Below are 19,119 nucleotides of genomic sequence, written 5' to 3'. Positions count from 1 at the left end.
GTGGATAATAATTTGCCGGTTTTATGAGCGAGTAATTAGAAACGCGGAGCAGGGCAATTGTTCCCCCGGCTCGGCGCGTCCTCGATGGTATCGGGGATGGAGTCTCGGTCCGCTGGATCCAAGGCAACTTAATCGATTCCCTTGTCGCGCGCCGTTTACGATCGATAAAGACCGAATACCGATCTTCTCGTACTACACCCTGGAACTCGATAGCCCGTTCTGTTCGGTTGTTGCATCGCGTCAATTAAGGGTCCGGGGCCGTGTGATTCCCTCGACTAACCCAATCCGGGATGAAATCACTTGGCGCCAGGTAAAGTCCTGGAATCGTCCCACGCAAGGGACACCGACCGTCTGGACGGCGAAACAGGTACACGACGAACTAATTTCGTGGGTGCAACGGTGGCCACGGCTAGGCTCCTCTTCTGTCCCTGTTCTGCTCCTATTCTAGCCCGTTAGCCGGGCCCCTAACTCGCTCGTGACCGTGGCTGGACCTGGGCGCGTTTCTTCGCTGGTTTTCGAGTGAATGAAAGGCTCCCCGGGGGCACGAGCTGTGCCCTGATCGGCGAGTCGCTGGAGAAGGACGGAAATCCAGCCGAGAAACCACGGTCCATTGAGCGAAGAAGGAAAAAAAGACGGGCGACTGAAAGGACCGGCCAAAATCTCTGAATGAGTGTAATCTCGTGGCCCTGGGCGAACGAAGAGGAAAAACCAGCCTCCTAGAGCAGCGTCTCTCAAACCTTCTGTCGCCACGTGGATGCTGCGAGGTCTACGACTCCCTTCCATCCAGATCACACCTAGAAACTTCTTTTCCTCGTTCGATGGCATTGTCGAGATATACCTCGATTACCGCGGATCTCTGTACACGTGCGTCAGATACGCTCGCGACACCGCTAGACTCCTCTTTGAGAAACTCTGGCCGAGGAGAAGAAACGATAGAAATAGAGACCGATCGTGCGAATGCGTGCTTGATAGACGCCCACGATGCACGGGGACGAGAGGGTGTTCATCTACGCGCCATTCCGCCGCGCGACCGAGGCGAAATTACAAGAAATCAAATGAAATGACACACCCGCCGCGGATTATCTCTCGAAAACGACTTATTAAGGCCTCGGAGCTGGACGATCGCACACCACCGGCCGGTATCTCCTCCCTGTCCCTGTGGAGTCGCTCACAATTACGAGCGATCCTCCCCGTGTCTCTCCTCCTTCCTCTTCGTCCTCTCCTTCTTATATCGTTGTCGTCGAGCAACGTTCCGCAGGATATCTGCGCATCATGGATCCCCGATGATATGTAATTTTCATAATCAATCGCATGAACGTCGTTTAATTTTTATAATAACCCACGCCGCCTCTATATCTCGCATGGGAACAAGACGACCGAGCAGCATCCCGTCTGGACGCAATAAAACGAAGCATCTCGATTCGAAATAGAAAATCATGGAGATCATCGAAAGTGGTAGGGTAAGTGGTAGGGGAGAGATGGCCCACTTTTTTTTAAACAATCAGTACACCGTGAATTTAGTAGTTTTATAAAGGACAAAAATATATTTGCAAGGGGAAATACATTTAAATAAATAATATAAAATTGAATTAAAAAAATAATCATACATTTAAAAAAAATAAAATAAAATTGCAGTCTATGCGAAAGGCCATCTCATCCGGATTGTTCGGGTGAGATGACCCATATGAAAAATACATGTTATGAGGTTAATAAGACAAAAAATTATTTCTTTTTCTTGCACAGAAATTTTTCACACTTATTGCATAAGTTCACAAATTTTTAGCATTCTTCGTGAAACCATTTTTCACAGCTCATACAGCAAATCCGGTCATCAACCCACCCATTTTGCCACTTTGGACTGTTTCTACGGCCTTCAACAAAGCCTCGTTTGTCCACAACTTCCTAAGCTGTTTATATCTTCGTTTGTACTCCGTTGGCTTATTCTACAAAAACATTTACTAAGTAGCTATCATGCATGATTTTATGATGGGCCAATTAACCCGAGAGTCGAGAAGCGCTGAGTCGCTTGTTTTTTCAATAATGCTACGACAATATCTCATCATAAGAACGTAAATATAACCCCTGAACATTATATTAACGCACTGCATTAAAAAGAAGTCATTACTTTTTCGCAAAATGTCAGTAAATAATCATTTAAAGAACACGTAGAAAATCTTCGAGAATAGTCAATTTTTACATTACAAATAACTTACCTGATTTCACAGTTGAAAGCAAACAGAAAGCACGATTAATGCGGCGTGTGAGCGACGCGCAGTCTACCACTAAAAACAACTGAAAATCGCAATGTTCTGGAACATAAATGTAATCGAGCCATCTCACCCGCAAAGCCAATCTCACCCGGAATTACCCTATCAGTCGCGAGGCCACCGATTCCCTAGAATGCTATGAAAGCACGCGTTCCTCGACGCACAGAAATGATCCGTCAGCCTCGAAGGTCTCTCCCAACTGTTATGACCGTCGCGACTTAAGGAATCGGTGTTCAACAGTGGTGTTTTTTAACGAAGCCAGCTTGGAACACGACGGTGGGTGTGCTTCGCGTCCCCTGGACTGGCGCACTGATCCCACGAGCAACGTCCGTCCGCTCGACTATCTAAACACGGAAATAATGACCGTGGCTTATCGTGGCCACGAAGGAGGTACAACTTCTAATTACGTTCGTAGCCCTTCTGCCTCTCGCCCATGGTCTTCCCTCCTTCGCCATCCTCTCCCCGATCTATCCCCCTTGGAAATCACGCGGTGTATCGCTGCCGCGAGTGAAGTTTCCCCGTGCGATTCCGATTATTACCCCGAACTTCACACCGCGCTGGCTGTTCCCATTACATATCGTTATTATTTTCCTCGAACAGGAGCAGCCGCAACGCCTCTTGATTAACGACGTCCGATTTAGCGTAATTAACCCGGCGATCCTCTGCCTCGTAGCTATCCGGCGATTTGCAAAAGAAGCGTTTCGCTCATCGCCGCGATCAACGTCGAACCGCCTCGGGAAACGTTTTACTTCTGAGTTCGCATATACGTACAGACGCATCACGCAGCGCACCACACACCAAGCAGCTGTTCCGATCTGATATCGCACGCAATCTATACGTACATACGCACACCTATACACAGTCGTATGGAACGTAATGGGAAATATATTCGCGGAATTATCTTCATTAAGGGTGCTCGCGTTTTGTAAGCGGTGGCACTGCGTTACCGTGAAAAGTAGCTTATCTGGCGTTACATAGTTGCGGTAATTGCGATACATACATACTACGGTCCACGGAGCGAACTAATTCGATCCGCGGCGTTCCTTCGCCGCGGAAACCGGCGATTTCTCGCTCGCTCCCTCGCGGATTTGCATTTTCGCGTTGGTCGCGCGATTGCTCAGCGCGTGACAGCGCTGCGCGACTCCTTTGTTGCGACGCTGGAGGGGACGACAGGGGGTAGGGGGTGGTAGAAAAAATGGAAAAGAAGTACGAGAAAAATACGTTGTACGTGCCGCACGAAACGACGCTGCGTGAGCGAGCGCGCGCGTGTTGGACATTCACATACGCTTAGCGAAACAATTAGACGATTTTATCGCGGTACACCACCGGTGCATTCTGTCCCCTTCGTGGTGAGCCCCCAAGCGAACCGGAAGCTGCGTGAACCGGCGGCAGGAGGAGCAGGAGGTGCCGTTCTCTCTCCACCCTTCCCACCCCTCCTCCCCGTGTACGCGCGTTTCCGGTGACGCTCATTAACGCCCGCCACGGATTTGTTACTCGTAATTGCGCACGGTTAATTCGATCTTCAGGGATTTGTCGTGCCGCTTTCTCTTGCAGTCTCTTATCCACGCGCTGCCATTTCCTTCCTCGTTCTTAGAGCAAGCTCAAAGCCTGTGTAACCGTGAACATCGTTTACGTAAGGTCTCGTACATTGTTCCAATCTCTAGCCTCCAAAGAAGGGAAGGTAATCGTGGTAATAGGGAGGCCATTATGGCATTCCTTCCTCGTCCCTCTGTCAAGCGAGCTACACCTGCTGGAGACGATCGATGGCTCGGTGAGACTTGGTCGTAAACGTGCTTGTAGGTGTTTCGTCACCGAAATTACTGTTGTTCCCGAGACATCACCGGGCGAGGTGAGGAAAATCGAGGCCGATCGGCCTGGATAATTCGGCAGGGGTCCCGGGACGAGGTCCGAACCATCCGGTTAGTCCGATGGGCGGTCGCTTAAGAGGCTTTTCATGCCGGTAATCGAGAAAATTGGTAAAGTGCCGAGCGCACTGAAATCCGCGGTAATCACCGGCGAGCCCGACAGCGGCCCCCGTTAATTTATCGACGAAAATCACAGGCCCACGGGACCGCAAATCGTTTTTTAAACGCGCCGTTTCACCGCCGAGACTTTTCCACTCGACATATGTATTCTCCTCGATAACCAACCGCTAATGGACTCCCTCGTTTTTCCTACCTTCCAGTGAGCCATACATTCTGAAACTCTGCCGGTGGTAATGCTCGCGATCTCCGTGCGAAACTCTGCTCGAACGTCGACTCGACCGCACGAGATCGGCGCACCCCCTTATCGCTCTGCTCCGCGTCGAAGCAGACGAATCGATGTTAAGTGTCGCGTCGGGCGTGTAACATTTTTTAATTTCCTCGTAAATCGTGCCGGATGTGACGCAGTGTTCCCGGCCACGGCGAGGGGGGGGGGGGACGTAGAATCGAGGAGCAGGTCGACCCACGTCCATTAAAAAGAGATTTCGAGAGAGGACCTGGCCAGAGGGCAGCCACGAAAGATCCACGTGAATGGAGCCACGTATAATTGGATCCTGACCCCGGACAGCTTCTATATAACCACGAGGATTTTCACTAATTTCGTCCAATTTTCGGGGACATTGTTTTTTTTTTCCCTCCTCCATCTACGTTCAGCCTACCGCCCGCGGCTCCTTTCACGATCTCTCTAAAGGCCTGCGCACACATATCCGTTCCGTGTCAGTTACGTGGTCGTAAAAGGTATCGGTTGCTTGTTTTGGAATGGAGCAGCACACTTGTCAGCTCCGTGAAATTCGACGGTCTATCCGTACCCGTCAGTTCCGGGCCGTGAGGATCAGTGTTAAAAAATATCGTTTGCGTGATTTACAATGGAGCAGCGCACACTTGTCCATATCAGGGCTGTCAGCAGATGTCAGTACAGAACCCCTATCCGTTCAGTGAAACTAAAATTTGGTTGCCAACGATATTTGGGCATTTGGACTGACGGAGTCCTGAAATCACGGAAAGCTGAAAGGGACGACCTTTTCTCTGACCGCGAAAGGTTCTCGGGTCGAAGCTCTCGCACCACGCGCTTCGGGGGTCCTAGACCCTAGAGTCATAAAGACAAGGACGGCAATAGGCCACTCAGTAATGAAAATGGGAATTTCTATAATTAATATTAGATCTCCATACAAATACCACCAATGGATTGCTGGAGTTTTCGCAATGAAAATTATACCAAACGTGATATAATTCTGATCGTTATTAATGATTGTAATGAAAAGGATTTTGTATTTGAATTTTGCGCGGTAAGGTATAGGGTATGCTCCGATGCATGAGTGCTGGGTTTTAGGGAGCTGGATGTGCGTTTCGTATAAATTAAAATGTACTTTTACATTAATAATTAGCAGTGGATTGCTGATGTCGAGGACAACATCCATTTACAGGAAACCAGATGTTTTACTATATACCAGCATTGGAGTAAAACTTACTTAAACCTACCTGCTTAAAGGATTTTTAAATTTTCATTAGAATACAGAAAAAAGTGGAAAAACGACCGTCGTTATTTTCTTCACTATTCCGACCAATTGCGATTTTTTTCAAAACGACGAAATACGCCACCTACTTAGGAACCTAGTACTTCTATCTTCAAAAAAAAAAATCACGTCGGTTGGACCAATTTTAAAAATGTTATTCTGTTTTGACGGGTGTACGAATACTTTTGTCACCTACCGACTGAAAGAACTGTACAGCAGGCTTGCAGAAACGGCTAAATTGGGACTGACCGAGCCGGAGCAGGCCTCCTACACAGTTGTCAGTGAAATTAAGGACACCGCACGGACACGGAACGGATACGGAACCGACATGGAACGGATATGTGTGCGCACACCTTAAGCCTGGATTCCGTCACCACGAGGACTCGCCGGCGACTTTTTTGATCGCGCGCCACGCTGTCCGCAGGAAAGAAGGCTTTTCGGTAGCGCCAATTTGTTCACGATCCGCTCTGTGGATGGCCGTAAGGAGGATGTAAAAGCCTAAAAGGAATCCGGCACCCCCGTGGCGCTCGACGAGTGTGTAAACGAAGCCGGTGAATGGCTACTCGCACCTTATAAATTCCACGCCGCCAGGATGATTCGGGAAACCTAGCGAGCGTCACAGCAGATGGTAGGGTAACGGTGGCGGCAGGCGAGAACTTTCTCGTTACCGTTTGTCGATCGATCGTTTCCCAGAAAATCCTGATTAACGCGCTTCAATTGGGCCCCCGTACCGTTTACCTTCAGAATGGTACGACGGAGGGAAACGAAACGCTAATGGAAAAGGCGTCGGAGTCAACGTGCACGCCGTTCGAAAATGGAAAGCCTGCGTTTTCATTTGCCGGATCGTTCATCCGCGTGTCCAGGGTCGGCCATGTTCATCGAGCTGCGTTAATCAACGCCCAGAAAATTAGATTAACGCATTTGACCGGCACGCCGCGCATACCGAGCGCGGAATATAACACTGACTAACGACTTTCGCCGGTGCGTTAAGCGCTCTCATTGTTCTGCCGCGGAAGTTGGCCGGTGAGCCGGAAACACTCCACTCGGCCGCAGTCATTTTCGCTGTCGTGAATGACAGAGCGTGTTCGTTAACACCAATTACCATGCGCGCGCCTGCCCGCCCGCCGGCGTTCCTATTATATTGAATTATCGGAAAACCTCGTCCGAAAGTGAATCTGCGAAATTTCAATCGAACGCTTCGCACGATACTGCCGCACAGTGGGCCGGATTTAAAATTTCGCGCATTTTGGGTCTTTTTTATAAGATATCGGAATAAAATTTGCGCGAAAGAATAGGAAAAAATTATTCCTCGCTAATGATGTATAACTTAATATTTTTTACATTTATTTATTTATTTATTTTTCAATTATTTTAACTTATTTGTGATAGAAAAAAATTAATTCTGTTTATTTGGTACCTTATTTAATGCCCTTTTCAGTAGTTTAAATGGAATGTTCGGGAAACTTTTCGCTTCCAAGTTATAAGCAGAAGTCGAATAATAACTGAATGCAACCAAAACTCTCAATAGGTACTATTAAACATAAAAAGCAATTTGACTAATCTTACCATTTCGTGTTGTAAGTAACAGGCTGATAGTTGAGTTTCTTGATTTTATTTCAGTATCAGCTCTGCAGCTTCAGGATTTAGTGGTTTAATTTTCTTTTAATATCAATTACATTAATTACTAATAGAAAATGATGTTTAGCGTAAAAAATTGGTCTTTAATTTAAACAAAACGATATTTTGCTGCATTCATTTATTATTCGAGGTACCAAATAAACAGAATTATTTTTTTTACTATCACAAATAAGTTAAAAAAATTGAAAAATAAATAACTAAATGTAAAAAATATTAAATTATACATCATTAGAAAGGAATAATTTTTTCCTATATCTTAAAATAAAGACCTAAAGAAGGCGCCAAATTTGAAATCCGGTCCACTGTGTGCCGCGCTCCTGCACCGCTCTCGACCCGTGGAAATTGGAGACTTCATAATGATCCCTCCGGCAATTATAGCGCGCGCATTTCCAAGCAGCGATCCCAGCCCTCCTCCGATACCGATCATCACCGTTCCTCCAAGAGCCGTCGATGAATCCTTTTAACTTTTAGCGTCGTTAGTGCACGGCGATCACGCATCGTTGGAACACCAATGAGAGGCATTAGACCGATGGAAAGGCAGCAGGATCGAGGAAGTTGCGGTTACGGGCTGTGGTGCCGTGTTTTCGCGGCCGAACGGCCACGCGAGCAACGAATAATGAAAAAAATATGGGGGAGACTCGGTGGCCTGACAGCGATGACAGAAAACAGAGAAAGGGAGAGAGACAGAGCCGGATGGAAGGAGAGGGTCGAGTGGTCGGCATGACAGAAGTCAAGCATCCCGAATGAATCGTCAATTTCGAGCGGAGGCTTTTCGGCCCCGCAGGTTTGCGCGCAGCACGAACACCGCGCGGCATAAAAGCCCGCCATATGCCACTCGTTCACGGTTTTATCTTCTTTCCTGGGCTCCGGGCTCCTCCACCTCGAGCCTAATTGTTACTTAATTATCCGTCCGTCGGCCATGTTGCGGTTTATACGCATTGCCGAGTCAATTATTACGGGGCAAGCGAGCGTGGCCATCCGCGCAGCTTTTCCATTCGAGAGCCAGCTTAGCATACACCTAAACGTCCATTAGCGGTCGCCCGGTTTTATCCCTGATTACGATTATTTCGACAATTTCGTTTCGCCAGTTGGCCGCTCGGAACTCTCCGCGAATCTCTCGCCTTCCCTTTTATTCCCAAACGCTCCACCGGCTGCCGGGCGGTTCCACGAAACATCGTAAAAGTATATCGGTTCCGTCGAATACCCGAGACTCGCGCCTCGGCGGAGGATAATCGCCGAGCGTTGCCTTCGATTTCGCAACAGCCAGCCTTCTCCGGTGGTAAATGCTGCGACCAGCGGGGATCGAACACGACTAATATTTCATCGAACGTTTTCCAGCGAGGGGTTTTATCGCCGTGGCCCAGCGAAAACGTACGAGCGGTGTTTAATAAAAATGACGATAATATGAGCATCTCGTGTCGCGGTAATGAGACCCGTGGATCGGCTATCTTCTTCGGTCCGTGTCCCCGATAACCAGCCAGCATCAATCATCCCCCACTCTCTCTCGCTTCCTTGTCCACCTCACTCCCCAACCCACCGAGCATCCGCCCTGGCCCTTGCCCTCGCCTGGTAATAAAGACGAAACTTTACGGTATCCCGGCGCGGAGTTGTCCCGCTTGTTCTCCATGGAAAGAAGCCCGAACGGACGGAGTCGACCGAGTGACGGATTGTCCTCGACAGCATTTTACGGATGCAGAGGCGAACACGATCCACGGCGGGTCGGTAGCCAGCGCGTCAGGTTGATAGGATCGAGGTTTATTAGCAACGATGGAGCGGCTAAATGGGGTATTGCTGTCGCGGTCGATCGGCGAATCTGGATCGTCGGGAAGCTTTCGGGCGCAGGCTGGAACGATCGCTCCTCTGTGGTCCCCGATCTAGGCAGCGCAAGCGCGGTCGGTTAGCTTCCACAAACGAAACTGCTGTCCGAGAATTCTATCAGCGGAGCCTTTCCATGAATCGACCAGGTGGATGAAAGGTTGGCGCAAGGTACGTTCGACCGTGTCGCCGTAATTACTTGCGCTAAGTACCCACTCGGCGCGAGCGTATGGAATTTCCTCTCGTCCTCGAAGCGATCGGCGCGAATCGACGAGGCTTCGATGAAAATCAGTAAAGCGGGCGAAGGTAAATCGCAGTGATTACGTTGTCAGCGATACGCGCGGCTCGACTCGGTGACACGTAATAACGGTAGATGAGAGAAAGAGACGGGGCAGTTAGATTCGATTACCGGCTGGTCCGAGGCGAGAAGACGCGTTCTCCCGCGGTCCGTTTACTTACGTAATGCGACAGAATCGCGGCTGAACGCTGATGCATCGACGGGTCGCGAGTCGACGAATCCGCTCTGCATTCTGACCTCCTCAGCGTTTCAGGCGCGAGCCGGTATTCTTGTTTCCATCGTTTCTCGTCACGCGCGTGCCCCCAGTTACCAAACACCCGCTAGCTGCCGCTTTCAGATGTCCATGCAATCGGTCTGTCTGATTTTTTGTAACTTTAGACTCGGCATAGCTGGGATCTAGCAAGGCGTAGGCTCGACATAACTGGAATCTAGCATGGCATAGACTTTGCGAAACCTACATCTTGTGTGGCCTCGGGCTAGACTAGCGTAACCAGAATTTATGGCAATTTCGAATTATTTATAAGTGAAATCTCTGTAATCGCCGGGCTTATCGCGAGTTTACTTGCGACTTGCCATAACGAACACTTAACATGAACGTAGCATAACTGGGCTCGAACACAGCGCGGGCGTAGCAAAATCCAAGATCTAGAGCGAGTAGCATAGCTTAGATCTCAGATAGCCCGCGTCCTGCTGGAGTTCCGACACGTGTTTTCAAGTCCGAATGACTAATTCGTATTTAATACGGTCTCCGTAAATCACCATGTAATTTATAGAGTGTCCCGATGTTTTTGTGCGTCCGGAGTGACGAAATCCGAAGGCACACGAGCTGGAGGAAATTTGTAAGGCGCTGGAAGGCGGTGACATAAATCGTCGCCGAGCCCTCCGAGAGCAACCTCTTATATAAATGGGAACGATTTAGTCTAGCGACCTCGCCGGCGGATATCTTAATTTCGTGTACATTTACCTGGCCGAAGAAACGGCGCTCCGAGGTGGAAAGCACGCGTATACTACTTTATCTGACCGCGTGGTCTTGTAGCTAATTTATAAGGCGAGTTAACGGGCCGATAGGAGGGCCTGTTCACAAATTAAACGTCTCCATCCACCATCGGTATCCGCTGGCGTTTCCAGAGGAACAACTTCCCTCCGAGCTTTCGATCCTGGAAGAAACGAAGGGAAACGCGTCGCCGGAGTGACTGAACTTTTCCCTGCAAGCTTGCTTAGAACTCCGTACGAAACTCCCACTTACTTAGCTGGCAATCGTCGAGAAAGAGAACTATACGTGTCCCCTGTCAGGGATACAGAAACAACGCCGAACGTAGGAATCTGATAATAAGTTTCCGTACTTCGGGACTATCTTCGCGGACACTTCCCCGGCCGTTTGGCGCGCGTGTCGCGCGAAACGCATTATCACCGCGACAGACTCTCGTAATCTCCGCGCTCAGCGTTTATACTTTATAACGGCTTGTCCATCGCATCGTTTACGGGCATGACAAATGGTAATCGCGCTTTGTCCGTTCCTCGTCCTTTTATCTGTCCTTCCCTCGACGAGCGACGGGCTTACTTATCGGCCCCGTCCCGCTGTAATATTATTCTCTTTGGCCTCCTACGATTGCCTCTTGCCCACATCGAGTGGTGCGCGGGTTTCGGGCAAATTATTTCCCTCGGCTCCTCGAGCTCATGCGCGCGGAGCTACGGTAGATCTCTCGGGGATCTTCTCGTTAAAAAGACAATGCGACGCCTTCGGTTAAGGAAACGCAACATTCCAAGGAGTTACCGCGGAGTTTGAGAGTGCTTTCCCGTGGTGATTGCGAGGATTCAGGGGACAGTCTAAGCGAGCTTTTCAAGTGGCTCTTGATCCAGAGGACATGGCTCGACGAATCAAATATTTACGCGCGGCTTATCGCCGTAGGCTATATCGCGAGATCCTGTTGCACAGGAGCGGCGAAGTAGCCTTTCGGAATCAGAAAATCGGGTAACTGACGACTGGCTCGTTTTCAGTAGAAACCCGGGGACTTGGGACGGCACGCTGGTAATTCGTGTGGACGGGGTCGTAAATCGACGAATAAGAAGATAAGAGCGAGTCTCCGTAAGTCAGTAGATGAAACGGAGTTACGAGCTCGACGAGTTTTAAGACAGCGGAGTACACAGGTATCTGTAATAAGCGAGACGCGCCTTTCCACGAGGCGGATACGTGGATCGTGAAATTTCGATCGCTCTGTCCAGCCGGCTGTTGGTTCGTGGCCGAAAATCCTTTATCGATTCACGGATAATTGCCGTGAAAGAAGGCCCGAAAGAGTGCCGTGTAAATCGGCCTTTTCGCACTTGGAACGGTCGTCCTTCCTCTTATTCCTCACTGTTTTGTTTTAACGAGGGTCCAACGAGCACGAGGTCCGAGGCTAAAACGCTCTATCTTCGGGAGGAAGGGACACGATTAGTATAAGGCGGTGGTCTTATCTTAACAGGGGACGGGTATTCGCTCGCACCGGGCCCTCCTCGCCTTAATCTCGCCTAATCATGGCTCTATTTAGATCCATGGAGGACTAAAGGACTCCTTTAAGAGGATATCCGTGTTTAACTCGACCGAGCTCGCTTTACGACTCTTTAATCGTCCGAAATTTGTTGCTGACCACTAAAAACGTCTTCCTGTGTCACCTTCCCCGGATACTTCCTCAAAGTCGCGCTCATCGCGCTTCCCTGGAATTCCTGCCAAGTGAGTGCTTATCGAACGCTTATCGATACACTAAAATCCACCTTATCCGAGATTAATCGTTCGCGAACGGTCCTCGCATTTGGGGATCGAAGTGCCAGGCCCCGTGCTCGGAGTCTTCGGCGAAACTGCCTCGGGTGTCGGCGGACGAGCGTGCACGCGGGATCTGGATCCACGGTGTCTTCCGTCAAATTAGGTCGTAATTATTGCCGTAACTGGCGCGTTTATGGCTCGATCGCGAATCCAATTACGGAACCGTTGCTGGCCACTATACCGTAACGCTTGCAATGAAGTTTTGTCAATTTCGAACGGGCGATCGCCCCCTATAAAATTAATGGCATTCGCGAGGGCAGCACGGGTTTCCGATAGCTGTTTCACCCTCGTTGGCTCGCGGCCTGATTGCCCCGTCATTTCGGTTCGATCCCTCGATCGGATCCCAGCCGAACGTATCCCCGGATCCATTGAACGACTGATTACGATCGTTTCGCAGTTACCGTCGGGTAATAAAAATCATGCTCTTCTTGACTATCAATTCAACAGAAATTGCTACGCTCCCGCCGCCGCCGCCGTTCTGTCCAGCGGATAATGTACTCGCATCATTAACGTCACTACCGATACTTCATGATCGTTACGAACAGGCCAATTACTCATACCATTCGCCCAGAGATCCTCCTCGCGTATCTTCTCCCTGTATCCTTGACAATCATCTTGGTCGTTCACGTTCTCCGTTTCACCGCGACAGAATTCTTTCCGCGCGTCCGTTATTTTTATCAGCGCCTATTAATGGCACGTTGCGGTAGTTGCGACGTGTCGCGTGATCTCCCTGCATTTTGCTCAGCGCACCGAGTCGTTTTGGAGGCCGCGAGAGGAGCATCTGTAGTTTCATTTGGAGGGCAATTGGATTTCTCTCGGCGAGATTAAATCTACCGCGAGCTCCCGAGCCGCATTAACGTCCGAGTGTATCTCCAAATTGCTCCTTGACGATCGCGAGATTGTCTGGAGCGTTTCGTTAAGCGAGCAACAGGGGAGGAAACCGTAGAAACGAAGAAACGAAGCAATCGCGTCGGAGCCACCAATTCGCCGTTATCTCCGTGAAAAATTAATACCGGCGTTGATCCCTGGACGGAGATATCGCGCGATCCAACCCTTAACCACAGCCACTGATCGCCCTATCATTTCGATCGGGTAGCCAAGCCAGAGAGGCCCGCGATCGCTGCACAAAATTGTAATTGCGCCGATCGCGCCGATTGCACCGCGGCTGGCCGTCATTAGCGCGGCCGCTGATGCACCGAGCTTGAGGACTGACAGAGGGATGCTAGAGGAAGCAAGGAATCAGTGGGGAACAACGAAGGGGAGGCAGGAAATGGGAAAATTAATACTAATAACGGGGCAGGGAATGGGGCAGGGCAGGGAAGGTGAGAAACAGCCTGCAAAACTGAGCTATAGGAAACACAGATAGCTACATGGAAGAACAGTGTTACGAGCTTGACAAATTAACCGTGGATGGTCACACAGCGTGTATCGCACCCCGTGCTAATTTTTTCCTTTGCCAATATTTCTGTCAATTTTTAAACCTTAATATTAAAATTTAAAAATTTGATGAATTTTAACAGAAAAGAAATCGCTTTTTTCCACAACTATTTTTTCAACTACAGATTTCATCAATTCAAAATTTACATTTCTAGAGAAAGACTATCACAGCATTACGAATGCACAATTATCACTCAAAAGTTAAAAGATTCAAAAACACGAAAATGGAACCTAACATAAATATGACGCTGAGGTACAGTGAACCTCGCGTGACGAATTTGTGATTATAAGAAGGTATGACCACGAACGGGTTGCCCCAAGTAGAAATAGTGATACGCACGTACAGGAACACGCGTTTGCAAATAAATAGCCAGTGAAAGAGTGACGATGAAATCCAAATAAGGAGAACGGAAATCTACCTACCGGGCAGTGTCTCGCGAGACAAGCCTGCAGTGCCTGCGCACCCGCCACGGGACGATTCATTCGAATGTAACATTAAAATTAATAAGATTTCAGGCCGTGCATTATCGTTGTCATTACTGAGGCAGGTGGCCTGGTGCGGTACCGTGTGCTTTCGTAGTTACGGTGGTTTGATTTCGCGTGACTGGCCGATATTGAACTGGACACCCGTACAAATACGACGGGAACCCTGCACCCTGCACCAGGCCCTGCTGCGCTTTCTATGCATAGTCTAGACCCGAGATTGTCTCGATATTCGAATACTAATTCGATTTGATGCTCGTCGAATCGGATGCCCGAAGATTGCCCCGGCGGATATTGGAATCTTCGTTCGTCTACGTTAGCTGAAGCACGAAAGAGAACGCGGCCTTGAAAAAATGTCGAGCATCTCGTCTCCAAGTTGCTCGTCGTTCGCTCGAGTTTTCGCGTGTCTCGTTAGCACGGTGGCTGGCCTAATTTCGCTCCCCCTTGATTACCTTTTGCTCGTGGAACCTTCAACCACGCTCGGGACATTATTATAGGTGGAGAGATAGAGTCTGAGTGGAGGGATAGACTCCCGCTTTTTTTCCCTCGATCTCACGCAGATGTCCTTTCTTTTTGCAGATGGAGAACGGCTAGACGATTTCACGGAATGTCACGGATGATCGGGAGGCTAACGACGTCGAGGAATTGCCTGGCCAAGTGATCCACATCTGGAGAATCGCCGTCACAATGGTGAGTCGTTTTCTGATGATATCGTCGCTCGATTCTACTTAGATTGCGTCGATTGCTCTGGCTATTAGGCGAAAGCTCCGTAAGGCTAACCTTCGAGCGGAATTGCCGGTGTATTTTTGGAATAAACGCAACGAATCGGGGACACGATTCTTGAAGAAGCACGGAACGAAGTTGTTTAGGTAATCCGCTGAGAATGACAGTTGGGAGCAGTCAGTTATGCATCACAGAGGTGACTAGCATTCGCATAATCGAACGAAGGGCTTCACCCCTGTGTAGTCCTGGGTACAATCGAACTTGTTCCGCGTTCTTGGTATAATTTCTTCAAGGATAAGATAACAGCGAAATGAAACACAGAGGGAGGGAAATGTTGCTCAAGGTGAACGACGATCGCGGTGAAATTCTCGAGATAATCTCGTAATAGTTGTCCTCCGTGTGTAATTTGTTTCTCCGAAGCAGCCGTCACATCGCACTGCTCGTCACAGAATTATCTCCCAAGGTGTCGGAGTAACGATACCTACCCATCGTTCGACGCCTGCGAAAGCAATAATACAGATTTTCCCGGGAAACTGCGCTTGACGCTCTGTCGAGGAAGTATGGGAACAAGGATAATATCTTAGAAAGTAGCAAAGCCTCGTCACTGACGGGAAGCTCGCGCCAATCACGAGTGCCCCGCGACGTCGGAATACAAAACAGCCAGCCGCGAAAAAGCCGAATTGCCTGTCGCCGAAAGCGCGACGCTTTGAATCGTAATTCCGCGTCTGAGGCTTCGACGGCATTAAAATCGCGGCTGCAAACAATCAGCCCCGCTTCACCGTCTTTGAAGGAGGCGAGGCAGCCAATATTGGACCGCTTTGAGCGCGAAGAGCTTCACCGTATGAATTTCAATTACCGTCGCCGCGTAGAAACGCATCGCCCGCGTCCCCTGTTCAAACTAGAAGCTCCTTTATTCGAACTATTCAAGATCGAGGCTTTCACAATTGCTGAGCACATCCAATCGTTCCGAAGCAATCGCCTCGCTGGCGCTTACATTTTCGTCCCGGGCATCGCGTGTCGCCGTTGCCTAACCAATAATCGACTCATTATTGGCACAGGATAGCGCATCGTCATTTGCCGAGCCCAGCAGTTGCCGATCATTTCGCAGGTCGTAACAATGGAGCTAGCGTGTGGTCGATCGTTCCAGACGACAGATATAGTCCGCAGAAAACTAACAAGAACCCGTAGCCTATCATAACAGCCTTTCATCGGCCACCGATGCCCTCGGGAGCATCCCGTTCCTTCGTGACCGTGAAATCCGAGTCGCCGAATGTTCGCCGAGTGTGAAACTATTTGCTGTCCAGGAGGGAAGAAAGGGAGGCGAGGTCCAGGGACAATTTGCAACTGGGAATCGCGTGACGCTTTTAGGAGAGGACGCGAACGATCACCGTGCCAAATTGCACATCTTTTGTGGAAAAGGTGCAATCTGGGAATCACTGGCAAATCAACGCGTCGCTTTGAATCCTTGTATCATTTCCTCGCGTCGCATGGCAACCGATAGTTTCCCCGGTTCTTGGCGCCGATTTGCATCTATGTTAGTAAAGGAAGCGAACTCAATCGTCGCACACGTACAAACGTAATAGTCTGCCTTCTGCTTTCAATGCCCGGGGAGGACGTTGTTCCACCGTTGGTTTCAGACGAAGGGAAGCAAAAGGTACGGGCCTTTCAGTGGCCATAAATGAACCAATCTGCAAATTGTTCGCGACAAGGCTCCACTGACCCGAGTTCAGGGAACCCTTTGAAAGGCAGAGCAACGTGCTCGCGATCGCGTGAGATTGAAAAACAGTTGCTTTCAGAATCGCGTTGCGGTTCGCCCGTCATGTGTATCGGAAGTCCGTCGCTCTTGTTTCTCCTTTCTGTCGGTGCCGCTCTTGCCCTTCCATCTTTCTCCCGGCCGAGGAAATCACTGGCCCTCGCTGGCTCGCACTGTTCGCCGATGACGCCGAAAGCGGCAGGGGCGTCGGGCCAGCCGGCAGCTGGCCCGGCAACCGAGATCACGAGATCCTGTGGCGTGCGGAGTGCACGCGCGTGCACGCGCGCTAGGTGTATAATGCGCATAATACGCTTGCAACATATGTGGAGGCAAAGAAGCGGAGCACGCGGGTCCTCCGATCGCCGCGCAACACGAGTTCGCGGTTTCTCGATTTTACGTGGAGATTAGCGGTGGTCCTTCCGCTCGCAATTTGCCAGGGTGCAGCAGCTTTTCGTCCACCGCTCCACCACGCCTCTGCGTCTCTAAGCGCCGAGTCTCGCACGCTTGAGGAACATTATTATTTAGCTGATCACCTGAGAGTCCTTTGAGAGTCCATAGCTTGGGAGACTTGAGGTGGAACGCTCGTGTATTCAGAATATTTGAGAGTCGTAGCCTGATTCCACGCTGGCCATGCTCTTCGCAGCCAGAGGGTTTCCCGAGGACTTCGTTCGGCTCCCCAGCGACGAGACAGCGCCAGATTTCAGAAGCAAGACCCGCCGATGATCCTTTTGAAGCTGGATCCCGCGTGGTCCAGCCACGCGCGCGACCAGTGGGTACAGACGCGAAGCGGGCCAGCTCGTCTTCGGCAAACGAGAATAAAATATACATGAATCTCTTTTTCCGAAATATTCAAATCACCCGTCCTCGGATCAAATAACTGGCAGGGTATCGGGTCGCCGTGTTGGCCCCGAGGTGGTCTCAGGCCATGAATATCATGACTGACCAAACTCGGTTCCCATACTAGTCACGTTCTGACGATTCCCGTAAGGTGTGGTCCGCAGAGTCGGTTTCCGGAAATCAGGCTATCGGGTTTCCCGCCTGTGATCGCCGGCTCTTCGACTAGATCGGCTGGTTTCCGTTTGGAAACCGCACGCCGTGATACATTCAAAACACCCGCGGGACGATCCGCGACACGCTTCAATTAGGATTAATCTGTCCCTCAGTGTGTTACGCAGTCGCATATTTAGCTCGGATTTAGAGAAGCTTCCGCTGATCGACACCGACTCGCACGCGACGACAAAGGATAAGAGTAGGTATAAGAGAAAATAAGAAGAGGCTAAACCGCCCCTTTGGCCGCTCGTTTATTGCCTCCTCTCGAAAAAGCCTCCGCCATATCGCAAGAATAAACTGGCAATAACTGTCGCGTTCAGGATTCTCCGTAGAGTCGTTAGTTTTCCCGAATTAATGCAGGGTGACCTGCGACCTTCGCCGATAGAGACGATTACGTAAATGAATGCCAAAGGATCGTTAAATCGAAGGTGACTGGAAATCACGAAGCACCGACTTGTTTCGTGAGTCGATGGTAGGTACCGGAGGGTGGTTGACCTTTTTTAGGGAGGAACCAGATGGAGCATTACCTCGCTCGCCTCGTGCCCGACTTCCGGCGTAACGGGGACTAGGCTGAGTGACGTTAATTGTCCACGCAGAACGTCGCAGTTGCTTATTCCGTTAATGGGACTTGTTGCCGACGCGTTGTCATCGAATTCATTTTCTCACGTTTATCGTGGGCGAAGTAACGGAGCAATCGGCTGAAAGCTCGTTTTTCACGTCCCCGGCGAACGCTGCCGATCGCCGCCTGTCGCAAAACGCCGTTCATCGGTATCGTTCCGTCCGCAGGGAAATGATTGATTTCCTCGAGCCTCGCTAGGTATCGCAACTTATGCAAAACGCTCGGCGCTGCGTGATCGGCTGGACGGAAGTCGTTCGGTCGCGCTGCCATTATCTTCGCTCCCTTTCTCGTCTTGCCAGCGACAGAGGAACGATTACTCACGAGCTTAACGCGTTTACGCGACGGTCGCATGGAAATTTCCGATAAACTCGCGGAAAGCAGGATAAAAAATGCCATCGCTCGCAACGTCTCATTTCTCGCGGACGCCGGGGCCCGCGTCGGTTGTTAAATAAACGGGGAAAACGGTAAAAACGTTTTTTTCGCGCGCCAGCGAGGGGCAAACGTCGTGCTTCCAAAGAGACGTAGACGTCGGAGCGTGCACGAACAAGAGCAAGGGGTGCTTTTACGGTGCTCGACTCGAGGATTTTTCGTTTTCTGTCTGCGCGGGGGATCCGATGTCGTTGGTTTTAGGGCGTTTTTAAAATTAACGCCCTGCATCGCGAACCCCTCGGGGCTGCTTTGTACCCTGCGCGTCCTCCTCGTGTCATCGTGTTCGCACTTAACGGATAAGAGCCTCGAAT

At 50.0% G+C, this 19,119-nt stretch overlaps 1 protein-coding gene across 3 annotated transcripts in view; it reads left to right on the top strand.

The window, feature by feature from the left end:
* Positions 1–19,119, top strand: part of LOC143372139 (phosrestin-2) — a 152,605-nt gene that overhangs the window by 73,936 nt on the left and 59,550 nt on the right. For 2 of the 3 annotated variants that reach the window (XM_076818076.1, XM_076818077.1), the window contains one exon: positions 14,814–14,924. The exons of the other annotated variant lie outside the window; for it this stretch is intronic. In XM_076818076.1, the coding sequence (XP_076674191.1) occupies positions 14,922–14,924 (3 nt within the window). In that variant the 5' untranslated portion in view covers positions 14,814–14,921. The remainder of the gene's footprint in view (positions 1–14,813; positions 14,925–19,119) is intronic. 3 annotated transcript variants of the gene reach the window in all.

This window comes from Andrena cerasifolii, chromosome 8, assembly GCF_050908995.1.
Source record: "Andrena cerasifolii isolate SP2316 chromosome 8, iyAndCera1_principal, whole genome shotgun sequence".
In the NCBI taxonomy this organism is placed as follows: domain Eukaryota; kingdom Metazoa; phylum Arthropoda; class Insecta; order Hymenoptera; family Andrenidae; genus Andrena; species Andrena cerasifolii.
Note: the sequence above shows the minus strand (reverse complement) of the source record. Positions and strands in the feature narration are given on the sequence as shown.